General features: G+C 35.3%; 1 protein-coding gene across 6 annotated transcripts in view; it reads left to right on the top strand.

Moving 5' to 3' along the window:
* Positions 1–24,602, top strand: part of LOC129072709 (nuclear pore complex protein Nup98-Nup96) — a 104,135-nt gene that overhangs the window by 66,015 nt on the left and 13,518 nt on the right. For 3 of the 6 annotated variants that reach the window (XM_054576195.1, XM_054576199.1, XM_054576197.1), the window contains 11 exons: positions 773–1,071; positions 2,075–2,092; positions 3,218–3,331; positions 3,977–4,115; positions 9,155–9,332; positions 10,035–10,199; positions 14,989–15,171; positions 15,877–16,033; positions 17,442–17,871; positions 19,938–20,167; positions 21,146–21,412. In XM_054576195.1, coding sequence (XP_054432170.1) covers positions 773–1,071; positions 2,075–2,092; positions 3,218–3,331; positions 3,977–4,115; positions 9,155–9,332; positions 10,035–10,199; positions 14,989–15,171; positions 15,877–16,033; positions 17,442–17,871; positions 19,938–20,167; positions 21,146–21,412 — 2,180 coding nt within the window. The remainder of the gene's footprint in view (positions 1–772; positions 1,072–2,074; positions 2,093–3,217; positions 3,332–3,976; positions 4,116–9,154; positions 9,333–10,034; positions 10,200–14,988; positions 15,172–15,876; positions 16,034–17,441; positions 17,872–19,937; positions 20,168–21,145; positions 21,413–24,602) is intronic. The other 3 variants (XM_054576196.1, XM_054576198.1, XM_054576200.1) reach the window with 1 other exon arrangement.

A 24,602-nucleotide genomic window follows, 5' to 3' on the forward strand; every position in this document is an offset into this window, starting at 1 on the left:
CTTCCATTCAACTTGATTTCTGATGGTTTTAAGTGATGGTTGTTCTATATTTTAGTTGTAATTTTAATGTGGCTATGCAAAGAGGCGAGCCATTGTGTGCCAATGCTGCCATCCTGACAGGAAGTTTTTTTATTTTTAATATATTTTTAATTTTTAGTTTTTAATTTGTTTTTAGACAGAGGGAAGGGAGGAATAGAGGGAGAGAAACATCGATGTGAGAAAAAAATCAATTGTGTTCCTGTTGGAAGCCCTCAACTGGGGGCCTGGCCTGCAACACCCAGGCATGTGCCCCAATCAGGAATTGAACTGGTGACCTTTCAGTTTGCATGCTGGTGCTCAGTCCTCCAAGCCAAACCAGCCAGGGCCAGAAGTCTCAGTTTTTTAAATTTGAAATTCACTCCTGATTATTTGACTCCCCCACAAAGTAGGGATTTTTTTTTTTTTTTTTTTTTACTAAAAATTTGCTACTCCATTTATTTGTGAAAATCGATCTGTTAAAAGCATGGAATCTACAGCCAGATGTCCTGGGTTAAAATTCCAACTGTAGTACTTAACAGCTTTTTGACTTCGGAGAAACTCCTTTATTTTCTGTGACTTAGTTTTTTTATGAAATAGGATGATAGTAACCTATGTCTCAGGATTAGTGTAAGTATTAATATTTTTAATATGTGGAATTACTTAGAATAGTTCCAGGCACTTAGTAAGGGTTAACTATTATCATTGTTACTACTACTACAAGGGCTCAGATATTGTTTTTATTTTCCCTTTTCAGATTCAGTTTCCTGAGCAAACCTGTTGATGAGAATCATCAGCCGGATGGAGATGATGATTCTCTTATGGCACGTTTTTATTCTAACCCTATTGCAAAACCCATTCCTCAAACCCCAGAGACTGCTGGAAATAAACATAATAATAGCAGCAGTGTGGATGATACCATTGTTGCATTGAACATGCGTGCTGCCTTGAGAAATGGGCTCGAAGGAAGCAGTGAAGAGACCTCTTTTCATGAGGAGTCACTTCAGGATGACCGGGAAGAAATAGAAAATAGTACTTACCACATGCATCCAGCAGGTCAGGTTCAGATTCATACATGACTAATCTCTTAGCAGTCATTTGAAATTTCTTTTTATCTGTCACAGATTTTCAAAGGAATGAAAATCAGCTATCTAAACTTTTAAATATTCTTTTTATTGCATTTTTTTAGAAGTTAACATATAAACACTTTACAGTTATGCTTTGGTCAGTTCATAAATTCACATTTTGTATCCTGCTACCATTTAAAGATTCCAAATTTGATAGCCAAAGAGACTATCCTCTTACTTTCTTGGCTTTATAAATTTACAGACAATGCTTATTAGTTTTTAAATAAAATGACAAAGTATATAGACCATACACGAATGCCTAACATGTATATAGACATTCAAATGTCAGTTGTTGCTGTGGTGGTTTACCATAACCTCAGTTCCGTGCTCTCCCTCACCCCCCAATAACGAAGTGATTAATTTTTTCCCAACTAATTCATGAAACAAGTAATACAAACTATAATATTAGAGTGTCTTGATTGGATAATTAAAACTTGCCCTTTTTCTGTGTTGACATACCATCTTGCTTAGGTTTTGATAAATGTCATTACCTTTTAAAATATTTTTTAAGTTTGAGGTACAATTTATATATAGCGAAGTGCACAGATCAGTTTCATTTCTGTGAATTTTGGCACAAACAAATCCAGATATCTAATACCTCATAAAAAATAGAATGTTTCTTTTACCCTCACAAATTCCTTTGTGTCACAATCCTCTGAAGTCAATCAGAGTCTGATTTTTGTCATATAGGTTGATATTGCCTATTCTTGAACTCCATGTAAATGGAATCATATATACATATTCTTTTTGACTCTGCATGAGATTGCATCCATGATGTATGTATCAACATTTAATTTTTTTATTGCTCATTATGTAGATATGCCACATTTGGTTAATCTGTTCTCTTTTAGTGAACATTTGGTTTGTTTTACAGTTATTCTTGAAGTGTCTATAATTTCTCTATATCTATTTATTTTACTGCTTTCATGTAGAGTTCAAAGCATTTAAGAGTAAGTCAACTCTAATATATTTTCTGGTCACTTGGTGCCCTAAGGAAACAACTTTATACTTACACATTAAGAATCCCAAGTCTTATATTTGTGTGTGTATAGTTACATGAATTTATTATGATACTACATCTTTTTTCAAATATTCAGTCTCGATTTTTTTTTTCTAGTTTTCTCATTAATCCTCCAAATTTAAAATGTTATTCCTCTAAACCTTGCTGATAGAGAAACAAGTGTACAAGTAAGTGGGCATTGCTGGAGTCTGGAGTTTAATCTTGATATTGGCTTTAAATTGTTTTCTCTCAAAAAGCAAGTTAGCCTGACTGACAAGGAGTGCTTAGAACAAGCATACCAGTGTTCTATTTTCTTGAATTCTTCAGAGATCTACCTAGTTGAAACTTTGAAAAAAACTAATATAAACCTTTGGAGTTTCCATTTGTCTTTGGGATTTTCTCATGTCAGATTTTTCATCTTGATTTTAGCTTTATATGGGGATGTAAATTTGAAAGATATAAGGGGTTTATGAAAGACAATAGGCTGCAAAGTAAAAAGTACTGGGTTTGGAGTTTTATCTCCACCTGTACCACTAAATTATTGTGTAAGCCAAGGCAAGTTCATTCAATCCTGGGTTTTGGTATCTTCAGGTATAAAACGTTTTTAAAACATGGATTAAGCAAGCTTTTCCTGAAATACATTCTGTGGAGTGCCTTTCATACTGTACTATATTAATGGGTGTCAGTGAAAAGAAGGTTCTGTGGTATAGTCTGGGAAACACTGGATTAAGTAAATTTAAATAGACTTAATTATTTTGCAAGTTTTCAGAACCTGTAAATGTGCTGTCCGAAACATGCTGTACCTGTTTCCCAAACTTACTTGAACAGGAAACTAAAAACACATACACACACACACTTTTTTCTAGGAGTAGTGCTTCTTAGAAAACCAGTTTGGAAAAATGTTTTATACCTATATGTTTTCTCTTTATATAGTAACTTAATTAATGATTATTTAGGTAATTTTTAAAATTACTCATTTTATAGAAAATTTTTTAAAAAGTTAAATATTACTGAAAATTCTTTTATCTAAGGACAGTCCCAATTAATATTATATTATCTGTTTCTCTTATTATAGGCATTGTTCTCACTAAGGTTGGTTACTATACTATTCCATCTATGGATGACCTTGCTAAAATTACCAATGAAAAAGGAGAGTGCATTGTCTCTGACTTCACTATTGGTCGTAAAGGTGAGTGTGAGTTTAGTAGTTAGTGTATAAGCCAGAGATCTACACCTTTTTTTTATAATTAAGTAAAGGAAGCTCTTTATAGCTGAATCCATTTTTTCCCAACATTTGTACCCACTTTATCCTGAATAGCAGACAAGTAAAACAAGACTAGAGTCTTATAACATTATTTATTAACTAGTTGGCTCATTGCAATGTTCTATAATTAAGAAAATTGTAAACTATAAGAAATAGAAAGTGAAAAATTGAATAGTTGATAAGAGCTGGGTAATATTTAGGTTCAACTTCATATTTTTAAGTTATTACAAATGTAATTTTGAGGGGGAACTCAGGTATCTTAACCTTTACTACAGGCTGGGTGCTAAGGGTTGTTTATATAGCAGCAGTGTAGATGGATACTTGGTAAAAGATTTAAGAAGACTATTTTGAGGACATGTAAGTGCTGTAAAAATATAGATGTTAAACCAGATAACAGTGTATTTGATGTCATTCATACATATTATAGATGAAATAACCCATTCATGGTATTGCTAGATTATTGAAAATACTGATTAATGTTAATGTGTTTTGTTCCTTCTAACAGAAGTCTAATGTAGGTATATGCCCTCTATACAGGATGAGTTTTTAACTATTTGTTCTAACTTGTAGGTTATGGTTCAATCTATTTTGAAGGAGAAGTGAATTTGACAAATCTCAATTTGGATGATATTGTGCATATCCGAAGGAAAGAAGTTATTGTCTATTTAGATGATAACCAAAAACCACCTGTGGGTGAAGGGCTAAATAGGTATGAATTTCTTTATATATTTAGGAAATAGTCAGCTAAATCACAGGGGGTTTTTTCCGTAAACACAAATGTGTTCATGTTATGTACATTTTTCTGCAGTTTGTTTTTTTGACTTACTATACAGTGTGTGATTGTTGTTTCTCCACTTTCATATAAAAAGATAAATGATAAAGCAGTACTAGACTATGACTTCTTGACTCCTTTTTCCTGCTATTAACAGGTTCAACTGTTAGTACCTAAAAACGTTTTTACTAGTATTTTATTTTCATATTTCTGTGGTGACATGTTAAGTCTTTCGTATTTTTCTGTTATCTCTTAGACATATGAAAGGGCCATAGTTAAAATCATTTATATTTACAACCTACCAACGTTGAATTATAAAGAAATAGGAAATCCAAACAGTCCTATAAATAATAAATTGAATCAGTATTCAAAAACCTCTACCTCAAGAAAAGTCTCACTGGTGAATTCTACTGAACATGTTTTTTAAAAGATTTTATTTATTATTAAAGAGAGGGGAAGGGAAGGAAGAAGAGTGGGAAGAGAAACATCAATTGGTTGCCTTTTGCGCACCCCCAGTTGGGGACCTGGCCTGCAACCCAGGCAGGTACCCTGACAGAATCGAACCAGCAACCTTTCCGTTCACAGGCTGGTGCACAGTCCACTGAGGGCTCTACTGACTATTTAAAGAAGAATTAATATCAGTTCCTCTCAAACTCTTCTAAAAAATCAAAGAGGAGAGAGTACTTCTGAACTCATTCTGTGAGGCATTCATTACCCTGATTTCAAGTCTAGACAAAAACATTGTAACAAAACTACAGACTAATATCCATGATGAATATTGATGTAAATATCCTCAACAAAATACCAGCAAACAGAATTTAACAGTACATTTAAAGATTACACACCATGACCAAATGGGATTTATTTCTGCAATGCAAGGATAGTTCAATATACCAATATTGGATTGGCCAAAAAGTCCTTTTATTTTTTTCTGTAAAGTAGGAGACACATTTTTAATTTTAACTAATAACGTTATTGAATTGGATGTTTTGAGTATGTTGGCTCTCTCCCTCTATTTATTGGCTTCTAGTGAGTAGAGGCCAGAGCTGCTGCTAAACACCTTCCAGTGCATAAGACGCCACAGCAAAGAATTATTTGGCCAAAATATCTATAGTACCAAGAAATTTTACAAACCACACTTGACATAGTCCATCAGTCACAGCACCTTCTCCATATACTGCACAAATCCTTCTTTTTTTTTTGCACTTCCATTGTATTTTTACCTTCTTGAAATAATAAAGGATAATAGGCTGAAAATGTGTTATTTTCTTCCATCTTCAATATTAAAATGGGTGCACAAAAATTCACCAGTTTTGTTTTTTTTTAATGCATGCTGATATATGACAGCTGTCACAATACAATCAAAAGTGTTTTGAATGAAGTAAAAGACAACTAAGCACACTAGAGCCATCATACAGAAAAACATTTTTTCCATACATCATTGTATGGAAAAGTCTTTTGGCCAACCTAATACATCACATTTACAGAACGAAGAAAATCATATTGAGCATCCCTTTTGGTTCATATTCAACAGGAAAAGACTTTTTTTTCTAAAATCAGGAACAAGACAGGGATGCCCATTTCTGCCACATCTATTCTACATAATACTGGAAGTCTGAGCTAGAGTAATTAAGAAAGAAAAAGAAATAAAAAGAATCAAAATTGAAAAAGTAGAAGGAAAATTAATCTGTTTGCAGATGATTTGATCTTACATAAAAACAGCCTAAAGTTTCCACTAAAAAAAAATTGCTTAAACTGAGAAACAGATTCAGCAGTATACAAAATTAATATGCAAAACTCAGTTTCTTTCTTTTTTTTTTTTTTTTTTAAGATTTTACTTATTTTTAGAGCACTGGGAAGGGAGGGAGAGAAACATTAATGTGTGAGAAATGCATTAACTGATTGCCTCTCACCTGCTCACAACCAGGGACCCAGCCTGCAACCCAGGCATGTGCTGTGACTGGGAATCAGTCTGGCAACCCTTTAGTTCATAGGCTGGCACTCAGTCCACTGAGCCACACCAGCGAGGGCGAATAACTCAGTTTCTGTACACTAACAATGAACAATCTAAAAAGGAAGTTAAGAAACCAATTTAAAACAAACAGAATAAAATACTTAGGAACAGATAAACCTTATCAAGAAGACAGAGGCTTGTTCACTGAAAACTATGAAACATTGCTGAAAGAAATTAAAGATGACAAGTAAATGGAAAGAGAACCTATTTTCATGGACTGGAAGACTTAAAATTGTTAAGGTCTCCATACTATCCAAAGCAACCTACAGATTTAATGTATCCGTATCAAAATCCCAGTGGCATTTGTTGCAGAAATAGAAAAGTCTACCCTAAAATCATAGGGAATCTCAGGAGATCCCAAATAGCCAAACTAAACTTGAAAAAGAACAAAACTGGAGAACTTAACATTTTCTGACTTTAAAACTTAACGACTATAAAGCTACAGTAACCAAAACAGTGTGATAATGACATAAAGACAGACAATATAGACTGACGGAACAGAGAGAATATGAGGACCCAAAAATAAACCCTCACATATATAATTAAATGATTTTTGACAAGATTGCCAAGGCCATACAATGGGGAAAGAACAGCCTCTTCAACAAATGCTTTTAGGAAGACTGGATATTCACAAGCAGAAGACTGAAATTTAACCATTACATTATGCTATACATAAAAGTCAACTGCCCTGGCCAGTGCGGCTTAGTTGATCAGAGTGTCAGCCTGTAAACTGAAAGGTTGCAGGGTCAGTTCCCAGTCAAGGCACATTACCTAGGTTGCAGGTTCAGTCCCTTGTCAGGGTGTAAATGAGAGGCAAACCTGTTGATGTTTCTTGCTCACATCAGTGTTTCTCACCCTCCCTTCCCCACGCCACAAAATCAATAAGCTTGTCCTTGGGAGACAATGTAAAAAAAAAAATCAACTTAAGATGGATCAAAGACCTAAACATTAGACCTAAAACTAAAACTCTTAGAATAAAAATTCTATTTTCTTTTTAAGTTTCACAAAATTGTATTTAACAAGAATTTCCTGGATGTGACACTAAAAACACAGGCAAAAATATTAAAAATAAACAAATTGAACTTCATCAAAATTTAAGACTTCTGTACATCAAAGAGCACAATCCACAGAATGGAAAGGCAACCTATAGAATGGCAGAAAATATTTTCAAATCATATATATGATAAGGGGTTAATAACCAGAATATAGAAGGAGAAAATGGCTTAAAAACAACAAAAAAAGGAAGTAGGACTTGAATACACATTTCTCCAGAGATATACAAATGGCAAACAGGCATATGCAAAGATGGTCAACATAACTAATAATTAGGGAAATGCAAATCAAATGAGCTATCACAACCATTAGGATGGTTAGTATAAAAAATAAATTTTTACAAGAGTATGGAGAAATTAGAATCTCTGTATATTGTTGGTGGAAAAGAAAAATGGTGCAGCTGTTATAGAAAAGAGTATGATGATTTCTCAAAAAATGTAAAATGACCCAGCAATTCTACTCTAGGTATGTATCCAAAAGAATTGAAAGCATGATCTCAAAAACATGTTTACGCACCCATGTTTCGTAGCAGCACTATTCAGAGTAGCCAAGAAACACATATCAGTAACAGATGAATGGATAAACAAAATGTATCTACGTACAATGGAGTATTATTCAGCATTAAAAAGGGAAGGAAATTCTGACACACGTGACAACATTGGTGAGCCTTCAGGACATAATGTTAAGTCAGAAAAGATAAATACTGTATGATTCCACTTATTTAGGCATCTAGACAGTCAGATTCATAGATATAGACAGTAGAATGGTAGTTGCCAGTGACTGGAAGTAGGGGGAATTGGGGAGATGTTTTTTTATGCTATAGGTTTTTGGTTTTGCAAGACAAAAATGTTCTGAAGATTGGTTGTAGAACAATGTGAGTATATTCTAATACTACTGAATATACAGTTAGAAATTGCTAAGATTGTAAATTTTATGTTACACCTTTTTACCATAGTAAATATGTTTTTAAAAGTCATCTATTAGTACATGCTAGTCATTGTTCATTGTATTAGGTACAAAGCATAGAGAATGAATAGGATACGGTCCTTGAACTCAGGTACTGATCTTAGAAGGGTACATTAACACTATTATAATCATCTTCACACTCATTATTTAAGGGTGTGATATTAATTATTTAATGGTATGATATTCCTAATACACTATTTTGCTGTGTATAATGTGCACTTTTGTGCCCAAATTTTTTTAGGGAAAAATAAGGAAGCATGTTATATATGGGTAGTACTAATTCCATATCTATATAAGTGCTTTTAATTCTTTTACTTATGTTTACACATTAAAAGTGTAACTCTAGAAAGCATAATGATACTTGTATGCAAAAATAATACCCTGGAATATGATAATTGGCTTTATATATAAATAAAAAACAGAATTAAAATGAAAGTTTTTCCTAAAAGTTTGGGCCAAAAATGTGGGTGCACATTATACAGAGGAGTGCAGTATACACAACAAAATACAGTAACTTCATTTTTTGTTCATCATTGGTAATTGCTGCTATTACTGTTGATGCTGAGTACACTAGCACTGTAAGACCTTAAATGAAACTTAGGTCTTAGCACTGAACTATGGCCACCAAACTATACACACTAGACTATGTCAAGGATGCATACTTAAGTGTTACTAAAATTAAATTGGAAGTAATTTGTATACCAAAGTAGTTCGGAATAAATGGAATTTTACCCTTGAATCAGATACCGAGCTAATTAATGTGGGGGTTAATTCCTTGCTCTTAAGCTTATCTTATTTGGGAGATAAGATTTAAGGCTATGACACATCTGCAGAGTAATTCCAAAGTAACATAGGTACCTTTATTTTCTATTTCTATAGATGTTAGTTAGCTTTCTGGTCTTAAATGGGAAACGTTGACATTTTACTTGGTTGTGTGTTACAGGAAGGCTGAAGTGACATTGGATGGAGTTTGGCCAACAGATAAAACATCTCGTTGTTTAATAAAGAGCCCAGATCGACTTGCTGATATCAACTATGAGGGAAGATTAGAAGCAGTTTCAAGGAAACAGGGAGCTCAGTTCAAAGAATACCGTCCTGAAACAGGTTCTTGGGTGTTTAAGGTATAGTCATTTAACTTAGTTATTATTAACTGTAGTGAGAGTCACAAAATGTTTGTTATTTTCAAATTAGGAAATACATGTAGAGATGCATCATGATTTGCTCCAAATTACACATCTAGTTAAACCCTAGAGCAATAAGACCTATTTATAAACTTTATGGGCTAATGATTTAAATCTTCTTCCCCATCCTGTGAGCATTTAGATATACTTCCTCAGGTGTGATTATTTAGTATGTGGCATCATTTAGGGACATCAGGCAGAATTTTTGTCTCTTGTTGAATCAGCTCTTCTTTAATTGTCATTCTTTTAAAGATTCCTAGAATGAGGAGATCGCCTTCCTCGCTTCCTTGATAGTTTAACCCATTGGTATCTTTCTCTTCTAGGCCAGTTGGATTATTTAACTTATGGAAGGCTCTTCTGTTAGCAGAGAAAAACTAGGCAGTATTATAGATGTGAAAATAGTAATGGCTCTTTTGGATTTCATTTTCTGTTTATATATTTAGTAATTACATGAGCCACTAGTACATGCATCAACATCTACTAAATTCTAGCACAATAGTAAAGTGCCATGGATAACATTTCATTGCGCTTTAGATAAATTTTTTAAAGTTAATCTACAAGATAGCAAACACAAATATTGTGGAAGCCCTTCTGAATAATTACAGTGTTAAAAGTGATTTTGTTGGATTCTTCTCTTCTTAGGTCTCCCATTTTTCTAAATATGGCCTTCAAGATTCTGATGAGGAAGAAGAGGAACAGCCATCCAAAACTAGTACGAAGAAATTGAAGACTGCTGCTTTGCCTCCTGCCAGCCAGGATACACCATTCCAGATGGCTCTTAATGGCAAACCAGCACCTCCACCCCAGGTAGAGAAAGGACAGTGAATTTGAATGGAATCCATGATACAGAAGTTAAAAGCAAGTCACTCAGCTAGCACAAAGCTGTTTTATGATCCCCTGGAACTTTGAAAAGTACAAATATATTGCCAATCATGTTGAGACTAGTATAGGGGAGGGCATGAGGTAGTACTGGCACCGGTTTTTTAATTGAGAGATTTAAAGAATTATCTTGCTCTTTGGATCATTCCTTCTACAGATTGTCTTTCTTAAACACCTCCCTCTTCTTTTGGACTTGCTGAATTATCTGCTCAGTGATCAACTTCAGATACAGCCTTTTGCTTGTATGGGTTGATACTAAGAAAATACTACTTTTGTTGACTGCTGATGTGCAAGTTTATTTCATCTTTATTTCCATGGTTTTTTAAAAAAAGTTCGATTAATTTTCTGCAAGGGTTTTTAACTCCATTTTCTCAAGTTGTTTGCTTATACTTCAAGTAACCTCTTGATAATTGTATTTCAATTTTTCAAAAATACCTAATTTTTATGAAAATAAAGTTTTAAGAATATAAATGAATTATTTGGCTTGGAGAGAATAGGGGCTGCATTGTTTATTGCAATTACTTGTATGATACTCCTTTTCAGTATTGTTAAACCAGCATAAACCTTTTGTCCTTGTAAGGAAAGGTTTGTAATTTAAATATCAGGTAGTTTCTTATTCAACTCATAAAAGATTTATTTTCATTTGGATGTTTATATTCAATTAAGTTACAAAAATTTTTTTTCTTTGCTGCCATACTTCCTCAAATAAGAGAGCTTGATATAGAATTCCTTTGTAAAGGATCCTCTCTACCTCTCAACTGCTAAAAGCAGAACCTTTGGAATTTTCAATGCTACAATTCTTACAGCTGCTGATCTGTGTGATTTTTATGGTTTATTAAATAATTTTTTGGGAGGCATTTTCTGGATATTGTTGTGCTTGTATGTTTATGTTTGCGCATAGAGTAAAGGGGAGGGTGTGATAAAAGTGGGAGAGGAGAACTATATTGAGTTTGATGTCTGTAGTCTTTGTAGCATTTAGAATACCCCTAAGATCTCTTCTGAACTAAAGAAATGCTGTAAATGGACTTGGATTTCTAGTTTATTTTGTCTGTATCATACAGTTTTTATAATTCCTTTCTTTCCAAACTGGTTTTTGATCCTAACATTATATGTATTTCTTAAGATAATAGTCAGATAGCCTTATTTTTTGCCAATAAATTAATATGAAGGATCTTTAGAATACAGCTTGGTGGGGGGGTGGGGAGCTTCATCCATGGACAGATGAAAATTTGTGAAATTTGACTATCAGTGGTTTGTAGGCTCTTTAATTTCCAGAATACAAGTAGTAACAGTTATATATTCCTGTGTTGACACTTAAGTAAATGAGAGCCCTTTGACAAACTGAACACCAGAAAATTTCAGGACAAGGTTCTATCTAGGACAAAGGTGATAAGGATCAAAATCTGCAAAGAGGATATGATCAATAGGGTTTATTTTTTCAGATACCCTCTTTGATGGAAGAAGTGGGTAGCCTTTGACCTTTTGGATAGGGAAAGCAGAAATGGGAGAAATGGTTTGAGCTGTTTAGATATTCAGGCTAAGGTGTTAAAATAGTACAGTGGGATTCTAGAGAACTCTTTGTTTATTATTGCCCAGTGGTTGCACAGTTTTTAGTATTGTCATTAAAATACTTAAGCCATCTAAATAAAGTGGGAATTAGACAATCTAATCTTTTCTCGCATCAAATTGCTATCTTCACACTGTCACCTTGCCCCCTTGGAGAGGTTGATTTCCATGATACACTCTTCTTCTAGTCTGTTGTTGCTTTTTTCCCCCATACATAATCTCAGGTTTTAGGAAGATTTAAATTTTTGTTTAATGATCACATTTATTCCACTGCCTTTTTTATAACATCTACTGTCACCTCTTTGTAGTTCGTTCTTAAGCCTTACTTTGCTCCTAAAAAGCAAATAAATCTAAGCAATCAGAAAACATAAGGTAACTAAAATTTCATGTAATCTTCTCTTCTATGCATTTTAAGTTCAGGAAAATTTTAGCAGAGAAACCTTTACACAGATTAATTAGGGCAGTTGCAGAAACATTTTGTTTGGTAGTTAGAACAGTATTTCCAATTTGATGATCTGAGATCCAGTTTTTAGCTGGCTGCATCAATACCTTCAAATAATTTTAAAATATTTTTAAGGAAAATGGTGGTTAGGATTTAGAAGAAAATTCCATTTGACCTATGTATACTTTTTGAAAAGTAAAATGGCAGCTATCTAAATTTATCTAATAAATCTATATATTTTATGTATATTTTATATTTTTATGTAATTTATATATAATTCTATAGTTGCAAGTCTGTTTGCTTCAAATATTATTGTTATTGAGCCCTACATCTCCTGCGATGATACCCCTTCGTATGTGTGTAGAAATATACACACTTAATTTGATGGACCTTTGAAACCCTGAGATAAAATTTCTCTTAAGAACATAATATTGTTGACAGGGCTGGTTTTCCAGCAATAGGAATATAAAGCAGTTTTTGCAGTTAAGAAAAAAGTTGTTTTGGAGGCAGGCAACAGAAGTAGTTATACTAGATTGAACTATTTGGATGAGAGGACACTGTGAATTCTTTTGATACTTGTTTGGCCATAGACTGGTCATTTACCCTTTGTTGAATAAGGGTGTCTTGATTTACTGTACCTACTTTTATCACTGTACCTACTGGAGTAAGAGATGCTTTACCTTTGGGTGTTGGCAGCTTTGTTTTTTATGAGGAAAATTATTTTGAGTTAAAGAGTGGAGGTTTCTCAAAATCATTAAAAGTTTAATCATGAAACCTCGCCCTCCCATATACCTAAATAAACAGTCATTTCAACTATGCACTTAGCATTTGTAATGTACTTTGCTGGTATTTAGACATGAATAAGATATCCCATTTTAAAGAGACTACAGTGTAGGAAAGGGAGAGTTAAAATGACACTCTGGCTGCTTCTCCAAGTACATGCTTTTCTTTTCCACAGACCTCCCAGAGGATCCCTTTTTAATTTTCTCCCCAATTCCTTCTGAACTTTTTTTTGGAGAGGTGGGGGGCGGGGGTCTACTTGTCTTTCCAGGACTGGCTTTGAAGAAGCACCTGATCTCCCAAGATTTCATTGAAAAGAAACACAGGCATCCTTTGTTGGGAGTTTATTGCAATAACATAGATACACTTTAACAAAATTTAGGGTTCTGGGAGCTTATCAGGTCATCATGGTTTCATAGTAATTCACTTTCCCCCTGTCCACTTACTGGATGATATCACTTTGAACTATGCCTGAGGATGGAGCCAATAAAACCTTCATCCTTAACATTCTTCTAAGAGATAGGCTGGTCCCTTAGGTCTCTAACCTAATTATTTGATGATATCATTCCCATTTGCCTGTAAGTGTTCTAGGTGAACATCTCTTGATGTTAGCATTATTACTTTGTTGAACAATAAGTTGAAACGATCTTCTATTTTTCCTCTTACCCATCCTTGCTCCTTGTCCTGTCATAGTTAATTACTTTCTCTACTGTGTACCAAGCACTGCATAAGGCAATAGAAATAACAAAGAAAGTGTTCAGTGATGTTAAGTTTACCAATGTGTTTGGTGTTACATATGGAAAACAGCAGACCATGTCTCCTTTCAAGCCTCAACAGTCTGGTGGGATGGAGATAGATAGATACATATATAAAAAAATACATTGTGATACATTGAATAAAATAGGTATAAAGAGGGTGTTTTGGGAGCCCCGCAGAAGAGTATTGTGAGAGGTTGACAGAGGAGGGGCACTTTTCCTGAAAGTGCATTGGTTAAAAATTAACATTAGGGAGCTGTTGGAGTGAGTGTTCCCATAATCCTTGTAGTTAGAATGAGAACATTGTCACCAGGGCTGCATTTTTGTAAAGCATAAAAGTAATCAGACCTGCCTGTAGCTTCCCCAATAAGTAAAAAATAGTATCATTTTTGCCTTTTACTGTTACCTAGCTTCCAGTTTGTTAAAGCAGTCTTTGATGATTGGTCACATCTTAAGTGGTAGTTCACTGTGTATCCAACACCTTGATTTTTCTACAATTATAAATGGGAGTAGTCGTTCTTTTGGTAACTCTTAACACTTTTTAAGTGTAAAGGAATTATTCCCAGATTAAAATTGTTCCTGATAATGTTACTTTGTTTTCTCCTTAGGGAAATTAGAGTAGACAGTCCTTGTATCTTACATGGTACTGCACAAGTAGATGTTAGGATTCAGTCACCCAAAAGATAAATTCCGGGCCCCACCTTGTGTTAACTAGAAATTTATTTTTAAATGTTTTCTTTAAGACAGTGCAAAGTTACTGGAGACTTTGATATTTGTACTCCCCCCCTCAATGGCTTCTAACTACAAGGCAGTATGAGGGCAGGGTGACCCTGTGTAAATTGGAAAATGGTAATCACTAACTCAATCAGGTAAGATATAGTCTTTGTATGAAGACCATTTGTTCATCATGTGTGTTGCCTCAGGGTCCAGAGACCAGACCATGGTATTATAAAAAGGTGATTGTATGAACTGTCATTTGGAATCCAAGTACTTATAGGGGAGATTTTTAAAATAATTGTTGTCTTCTTTAGCAAATATCCTACCTCACATTGTATAGAATGGGCAGAATCTAATATTGCTGTATCATATTCTGAATAAACTACATATGTCTCAAAGCTCTATGTCTATTTGGTGTAATTTAATGCTGCTTCCCTGATCTTTCTGCTGTCTACAGAGCCAGAGCCCAGAGGTGGAGCAGTTAGGGAGGGTTGTGGAACTGGACAGTGACATGGTAGATATCACCCAGGAGCCAGTTTTGGATTCCATGTTAGAAGAGAGCGTGCCTGAGGATCAGGAACCTGTGTCTGCCTCAACACACATTGCCTCTTCATTGGGAATTAATCCACATGTTCTACAGGTGAAGTCCTAACCCACTCTTGCTACAACAGGAAGCCAAACTAATACGTACTTCCCTTGCATCATATCAGGCATTTTCCTTCATTTAAGAGCATTGAGTGTTAACTGGAATAAGAAAAAACAGGAATACAGCCCAGTGTTTGAGCCTTATTTTCCCATTTGGGGAGGAAAGGCTAGGTTGAAATTAAGAAGGTCCGGATTCTAATTCCAGTTTTATAGCTACTACTATGTGACTTTAGGCAAGTCATTTAACATTTGTGAGTACCGATTTTTCTCTATAAATTGTTACTTTATTTACTTCTTAAGGTAGTTTTGAGGCTCCTGCAAATGCGCCACAAAAGTTAAAAAAGAAGTAATAGATTCGGTTTTCAAGTTCTATCTCAACTTCCCCCTTTCCTTGCCTTTTGGTATGTTATGAGTTTAGCCTTTGGCTTATGTTTGACTTTGAAATCATTCACTTAGCAAACATGTGAGTGATAGCTACGTGCCAGGCTCTGGTAAGACTATAGATGGAAAGGAGGAGAAGGATTATGTAACTTCTACCCTTTGCGTACTTACAAGTGTAATTGAGTCAGTGACACAGTGTTATACCTCCTCTGGGCACAACCTTGAGGCAGAGTGATTTATTTGTTGTTGTAAACTGCATTTTTTCTGTGGTCTTTGGATTTGGGGGAGCACATTCATTCTATAGGTATTGCCTTTTTAGATCATGAAGGCATCATTGCTTGCTGATGAGGAAGATGCAGATATGGTCCTGGATCAACGCTTCAGCTGCCATTCTTCTAAAGCAGATACTTCTCAAGAAATCTGTTCTCCCAGACTCCCCATTTCAGCATCCCACTCATCAAAATCCCGTTCATTAGGTACTGTAAAAGGTGCTATTTTGTAAGAAAGCTATAAAGTCCTACTTTTCACATGTCTTCTAAACTTGAGTTGACTTCTTTAGCAAATATGCCCCTAAAGGTTTTGACAAGGATACCAAGAGGAAATGTAATATTATACCTATCTGTTACATAAGACCGGTTTTTAAACACCATAATTTACTTTATTGGTGCCACTGAAGAAGTTATATGGAGAAAAAGCATTTGTGTTTCGTTTAGGGTCGTTTTTGCATTTGCTTATAAATGTGGATTTGATAGTCTCACATTTCCTAGTTTTTATCAGACCTTAGAGGAAATAGCAAAATGTCCAGTATTATACACTTATTTTGCAGTTCTGACACTATCCTTATTGCCTTTTAGGAGCAAATGTTGCTTTTCATAATGCAAAAAACTTGTCAGATTTCTACTTTTTTCTAAACTTTCCCAGATTCCTAGGGAAGTCATTACATGTTTGATTTTAAAACTTTCCCTTTTCTCTTGGGCTTGTACCTGTGTGTGTGGGATTGGAGATAGTATTGTCAACAATGGACGTAAGCAGATATAACATCAAAATATCTTGAAAACCAGAACTACCAAGAAGAGATTTGTTTATGTTGTCTTAAAAACTAAACATTTATTTTTCAATTTTTTTTGAGTGCCCTTAATGTATTAACTTTCTTTCTTTAATACTTTAACTTGTGAAGTTTCAGTTAAACTTTCATAAACTTTTTCCGTAATGGGCACAACATGAAAATCTCATACTTCAATAACTACTTGCTTTAGACAGGAACCGTATAAAATTGGAAAACAGGCAACAGTAACAAGAACTGTCTTTCTGAAGGGCACATTTGCCATCACAAGATGGCTTGTTGGGTGTGTGTTTCTTTGAGTCTAGCATTGAGCATTACAGTGGTAAGAATTTGAGTTTTGACCTTATTAAGCTTTTTATACTAAGAAATGGTTACTTTTGGCATTCTGACAAGGACATGAATATCACCTTTCAGTGTTGCCACTCTAGTAGCTTTGTGGATTTGGATTTGAGCCCAGTGTTGTTATGAAATGAAAATAATGTTCTTCATTTAACAAACTTATTAAAAGAATGAAATGAAACAATTTATAGTAATTGCTTATGTAGAGTCTACTGCAAAGAAGTGCTAGATAATTTTTTAAAATAATACTAGTAGTGTTTATTATTGTTGTTATTGTTGATGTCGTCATCATGAGAATTTCTGCCTTGGTTTTTCCAGTTGAAAGAATAATTTCTACAGCATCTGATTTAGCCTGCTTTGGTCTTCTATGTCTGATTTCATTAGTTTGGTAAAGCTATAATTTCAACTTCACTGATTGTTGACGTTCAAGAAGCAATAGTCTATATTTTCTAATAACTTTCTCCGCTCCTCCCTTATTTTAGTTGGTGGGTTACTACAATCAAAATTTACAAGTGGAGTTTTTTTTTCACCAAGTGCCTCTGTGCAAGAATGTCGCACTCCCAGGACATCATCTTTGATGAATATCCCATCTACATCTACTTGGTCTGTCCCTCCACCTTTGACCTCTGTGTTTACAGTGCCCAGCCCTGTCCCTGAGGTTCAGTTGAAAACAGTGGGTACTCGCAGACAACCGGGCCTAGTCCCTCTTGAAAAGTCTGTTACCTATGGCAGGGGGAAACTCTTGATGGACATGGCCCTGTTTATGGGACGCTCGTTTCGGGTTGGTTGGGGCCCCAACTGGACTCTTGCTAATAGTGGAGAACAGCTGAGTGGCTCTCAGGAACTGGAAAATCATCAGAGTGCTGATTCTGTGGAATATGGATTCCTGCCTAATCCAGTAGCTGTTAAAACGTGAGTCATATTTTCTTACGCTTTTTTTTTAAGATTGTATTTATTTTTAGAGAGAAGGGAAGGGAGGGAGGAAGAGAGAGAGACAAACATCAGTGTGCAAGAGAAACATTGATCGGCTGCTTCTCACATGCCCACAGTTGGGGACCTGGCCTGCAACCCAGGCCATATGCCCTAATCTGGAACCAAACCAACAACCTTTCGGTTTTCAGGATGACGCCCAACCCACTGAGCCACAACAGTCAGGGCTTCTTAGGCTTTTTGAGAAGGGCAACATGGTAGGTGGGAAACAATTTTTTATCATCAGGAAATCTTTCTAGATATATTCATAGGACAGTTTTAGATAGCAGAAGGTATTTATATAATTAAAAACCATCAAAGTAATGATTATATTTTAGTTGAAAAAGTAACAAACCCAAAGGTAATGCTCCAGCACTCCTTGGACTTTCATTCTTTTTGTTAATTAGTCATCTTTTAGAATTTTCTCGCTTATTTGCGATTTTTTCATATGTAAGGTATGTGGGGTCTGTCCAGAAGATATCCAGCCATGTACTATGAAAAAGAGACATGTATTGAAGAAGATACAAGATACATGAAACGTTATACATAGGACAATGACGTCTCAGTCCCCTTCAAAGTAGGCACTTTGGGACCTCACACAGTTCTCCCAGTCACCATTAGCTGCCCCACCATATTTTCCTAAATCTCATCAATGGTCTGAAATCTCTTCCCTTTCAAAGGTGATTTTAGTTTTGGGAAAAGCCAGAAGTCACAGGGCACCACATCTGGGTAGTGGGTCTCAGTCACCTGGATGATTGGATGTTTCACCAAAAATCTCTGCATAAGCCATGGTGCATGAGCAGGTGTGTTGTCGTGACGAAACTGCCACTCACCATTTGTGCATAGCTGCTGCCTTCTGAATCATCCACATAGTTTCCACAGAAGAATGTTTAAGCCTAATGCGAAATTTGATGCACATTTGTTGCTCGCTCAGTCATTTCGAATGCAAAGGCCACACAGTACACATGCTCACTCAACGGCATCTACAGTCCCCACTGACTAGTACAGTGAAGTCATTATTCACTCATGCACGTTCTAGTCCACTCTCCTTGACTGCCAGGTTACATCAATGTGCAGACCATTCTCATTATATCAACAATGGCTGGGCTTTTCCTGAACAGACCTCATATTCTCAACTTAACACATTTCCTGTATCTTAGACCTGATAAAAGTGAATGTATGAACTGTGGATATTACTTGCATAAATATTGGGAAGTAAGGTGACAGTTGATAACTATATATGGTATGTATTTCTACACAATCTCCACCATTAACATTTACATATGTTTGCTTATAGTTCTGCATATTTTATATATATGCCGTACAGATTATATATATAGTTTTCTGGTATTTATTAGGCATTAAGCATTCAGTTGTTTTGTGCAAAATGCATAATAGTTTCCTAAATACTTTTTATAATTACTATAACAAATTGTTCCATTTTTACTACAGATTAAGTGGTTTTGATCACCTATTGTTCTTAGTTTTTAAAGTTGACTTTGAAGAAATAAACAACAGCATCTGTTGAACCTTGCAATTAGGAATGTTGATTCTCAGCTTGGGTTATATATACATGGTGTCATGATATTTTGGAGATTGTTAATATCAGTCTTAAAAATTGAATCAAGGCCAGGTTGACTATATGCTTATCTTAATTTAGAGTTATATCTTAAGTGGCTTTTGATACTTCATGAAATATAATTTGAAACATGAGTATCACACAATTTTTGACTCTTTGATTTCATAGCATCCAGATGCATGCTGAAGTCAGTTCCAAGTCTAACTGATTCCTGTACTTGTTGGAACCTCAGCTAAGAAGCCTTTGGATTCTGAATGCATGGGTCAGATAATTTGTTAACTTAGTATATAGCAAATAAGTTCATTTTAGTTTGACATTAGGAAACAATTTTTTTTTTTGCATTTGTAATAAAAAGAAACTTTTGTTTATAGGAAAATTCTAGCATCTTTCTTATCCTTATTTCCTATCTTGTTTGTCACTTGCCCTTTAGCCTAAATGAATCCCCATTCAAAGTTCATTTGGAAAAACTCAGTTTGAGAGAAAAGAAGCTGGATGAAGACCTGCAATTATACCAGATACCTCTGGAGCTCAAATTAAAACATAGCACTGTCCATGTGGATGAGCTCTGTCCTCTCATTGTTCCCAATCCAGGAGTTGCTGTTATTCATGATTATGCAGATTGGGTTAAGGAAGCATCGGGAGATTTCTTGGAAGCACAAAGTGAGTATGGACTACGCTTCTGTTTGATGTCCCGGGAACAGGGATAGGAGCATATGTTCACAGGAGGATAAATTTCAATATGTCAATGTAGTAATTAGGTGGATACCTGAGCATTGCCTGTTGTTGAGTTGGGATGAGCAAAATTTCAAGCAAGGAGAAATTATGCCATCGTTTACAGTTACTCTTATGGCCTTAAACATACAAGTTCTTGTTCAGAGGAACTGTAGCCAGTCAGATCTGCTGGATTTATGAAATCACATTCCTTTCCCTACTCAGAACATAGGTAGAGAAAGATTCATTCCTTCCTTTCTAAATTTTATCCATTCTTCCATGGCCAGCTCAATTCCTGCTTGATCTTCCCAACAACTTTTGTGTTTATAGCTTTCCTTCTGACCCCTCTCACAATTGTCTCTCTATAAATATTGTGACCATGTTTTTCTTCAGATTATGAGACTGACGCGCTACCTACTGCGCTAACGAGGCACCTACTGTGACCATGTTTTTCTGAACCAATACTGTAAACCTGTATATTAGAGTTGGCTTACTCTTAAGTGCTTTAAACTATCATTTAGACTAAATATTAGGCTATGCCTATAGCAGAAGAGAATAATCCCTCACAAGTTTTTATAATACATTATATTTTTAAAGCATTTTATAAACAGAATTTGATCAAATCAAAGGACTTTATCATTTGAGATTATGTTAGCCATAATTAGTCTAGAGGAAACTGTTTAAAGGAGCATCAAGTTACATTTGTTATGTTAAGTACCACGGGAACACAGAGTGAGCAAGTAGTTACACCACATACCTCTGGAGCTTATAAGACACAGCTGAGTAAGGTGGAGAGACAGATTCAGGGAAATCACCTTGAAGGTTGTTTGAGGTAGTTACTTATTTTTATACCACAATTGGAGTGATGCCCCCTCTGTGATTACTGTAAGACTTTGTCATAGCATTGTTTTCCTGTCCCTTCCTTAGTTGTGAAGCAATGGAGCCTAACATGGACATTATGTGAAGCTCTATGGGGCTACCTGAAGGAGCTTGACGGCCAGCTGGATGAACCCAGTGAATACATTCAGATTCTGGAGCGAAGGAGAGCTTTCTCTCGCTGGCTATCTCATACTGCCGCACCTCAAATTGAAGAGGAAGTCTCCTTAACCCGAAAAGACAACCCTGTGGAGGCTGTTTTCAGCTACCTCACGGGCAAGAGGATCAGTGAGGCCTGCTCTCTGGCCCAGCAATCAGGTAAGGCATATGGTCCCTCTATGCACCTTTGCCTGCTTCCTGGTCACAGTCCCTCCCCCTTAATTGTGGATTTGTTTTTGTCTTCTATCCCTAGTATTAAGTATCAACTTCCCAGGAAGATTGCTGGTTCCTCAAGAATAAGGACTACATCTTCTAGTGGACTTTTTAGGACCCTAAATGTTAAATTTACTTAATTGAAGTTATTTTAATTTTAGCTCTGACTGATGTGGCTCAGTTTGTTGGGCATTGTCCCACAAACTGAAAAGTCACTGGTTCGATTACCAGGCAGGGCACTTGCATAGGTTGTGGATTGGGTCCCCAGTTGGGGAGCTTGCAGGAGGAAAGTGATTGATGTTCCTTTCACACATTGATGTTTTCCTCCCTCTCTTTCTCCCTTCCTTCCCCTCTCTAAAATAAATAAATAAAATATTTTTAAAAATTATTTTAATTTTATATGCAAAGTATGCACTTATAATGAAACTTGAAAAAGCTATAAAGATTATGAATCATTAAAGAGATAAAGTTATGCTCACTAGCACGCATGAGTGTAGTGGAAGAGGATCTCGAATGTCAGAAGTCAAGTCCTTAGATTTATTTATTCACAAATTCTATTTTTCCCTCCTTTTTCTTTTCTTACCCTAAAATCAAACTTTTGGCAAGGCACTACCTTTCAGCTTACTGAGAACTTTTGCTTCACTGCCTCTACTTTCAATAATTGATAGGACAACTAGACAGAAAATGAAGAGTATAGAATACTTGAACTTTATCAAGTAGTATTACCTGATAACTACCCAACAAGAAGAAACACCTCAGATCAATAACCTAATCTTTTACCTTAAGAATTAGCAAAAGAGCAAACTAAACCAACAGGACAGTATGGGAAGAAGGGAGGAAATAATAAAGATTAGGACAATGAAGATGAAAACATAAAAACAGTAGAGAAATCAATAAAACTAAAAGTTCTTTGACAAGATCGAGAAACTACACATTTTTAACTACACCAATGATGAGAAAAGGAAAGACACATTGCCAAAGACAGAGGTGAAAGAGTGAACATCAGTACTAACCCTACGGAAAAGGGAATACTATGAGAAATTCTGTGTCAACATATTCAGCTACTTAGATAAAATTGACAAGTTCCTAGCAAAATATAAATGATCAAAACAGTCAAGAAAAAGTAGAAAATCTAAATAGATCCATAAAAAGCAAAGAAGTTGAACTCATAATTAAAATCTTCACACAGAAAAGCCCATACCCAAATGTTTTCACCTGTGAACTATCTCATTTATAAAGGTGAACCAATACCAGTCTTTACAGCTCTTCTAGAAAATACAGAAGGGAGCACTTTCCAACTCATCCTATGATGACATTATTACCCTAATATCAAAGTGAATCTATGAAAACCTACAGCTTAACATTATACTCAGTGTTTGAAAGACTGAATGGTTTTACCCTAAGATTGGGACCATTTTGGTACAGTATTATAATGGATGTTGTAGCCAGTGTATTCAGACAAGAAAAAGAAGCAAAAGTTATACAGATTAAAAAAGAAGAGGGACAACTGTCTATATTCACAGCCAGCATGATTCTGTATATAGACAGTCCAATGGAATCCATAGAAAAGGTAGTGGGACTAATGAACTAGTTCAACAAGGTCTCAGGATTCAAGGTCAATATACGAAATTCAGTTGTATTTCTACATTTAAGTAACAAACAATCCAAAAATGAATTTTTAAAAAATCCACTCATAATATCAGAAAGACTAAAATACTTAAGAAATAAATAGAAGTATAAGACTCACACTGAAAACTACATGACATTGCTGGAGAAATAAAAGATCTAAATAAATTAAGAGGCAGTCCATGATCATGGAATACATCTCAACCTCAGCACTGTTGGCATTTTTAGTGGATGTAATTCTTTGTCATGGAAGCTGCCCTGGCATATTAGGATATTTAGCAGCATCCCTACCTCTCTGCTCAAAAGTCCTCTCCCTTCGTGACAACCAAAAATACCTTCAGACATTGCCAAATGTTTTCTGCGGGGCACAAAACCATCCTGGTTGAGAACTGATGGATTGGAAACCTCAGAGTTGTTGAGATGTCTATTCTCCCCCATTAATCTCTACAGGGAGGGACAAAAGTAGGTTTACAGTAGCTCATATGGCAAATAATACAGTAATTAATACAAGCATAAACTCTGTGTTTTCTGTACTCACAACTGTAAACATACTTTTGCCCCACCCTTTACATTCCACACAGTCTCTCTCTGTCAGAATCTCTAGCAGGCATTTTTGTAGGTCTTGATCCTTATTTGGAAATGTGAAAAACCTAAACAGTGTAAGTGAATGATATCAGAGGGCTCAATACTTTCTGATTTCAAAACTTCTATAAAGCTGCAGCGGTCAAGACAGTGTAGTGGCAATAAGTATGAATGTACAGACTAAGGGAACAGAAATGAGAATCCAAATACAAAACCGTTGGTCAGTAATTTTTGACAAGGGTGCCAACATAATTTAAATGTTAAAGGATAGTCTTTTCAACAAATAATGCTGGGATTCTTTGATATTCACATGTAAAAGATGGATTTAGATCCTTATTTCACACCATACACTAAAATTGACTTGAGAAAGTAGCATAGAATCCTGCCATTTATTCAAGTCCATTTCTCATCAGTGGAATACCTGAAAAAGTCAAGGATTGGCAGAAGCTAATTGGTTGGTTGTATGATCAGAGCAAAGAAAAATTATCTTAATAAATGATTGTATCAAGATACAGTATGCCACCTTCTTCTCGGAACTTGACCATCTTTAGTGTCCTAGGGTATTTACATTTGTTAGCAAGTAAACCCTCTTCTTTGGGTTTCTATAGATACAGAAATAATCTTTTTATTTTTTATTTTTTTATCATTGATGATCTAGAATATTAGCAGCTTATGATCAGGTGGACTTGGCACTTACTGCATGAATCATAGTCCAGCCATGCTTTTGTTGCCTGCATACATCAGAGAGACAACTTGGCCCAGCAGCACATTCCAGATGTGTTCCTGCTGCGTGATTTCTTTCCTCCAGGCCTCTCTAATTTGTGAAGGAAACTATTTGAGATGAGAGCCTTAGTTTCTGTCAGAACAGTACTTTATAGTCATGTAAGCACTGACCATATACAAAAACAAAAGGAAAAGGACTATTGAC

Source organism: Pteronotus mesoamericanus, unplaced genomic scaffold (assembly GCF_021234165.1).
Source record: "Pteronotus mesoamericanus isolate MK-2021 breed Mesoamerican mustached bat unplaced genomic scaffold, CSHL_Meso_final contig_33, whole genome shotgun sequence".
NCBI classification, from domain to species: domain Eukaryota; kingdom Metazoa; phylum Chordata; class Mammalia; order Chiroptera; family Mormoopidae; genus Pteronotus; species Pteronotus mesoamericanus.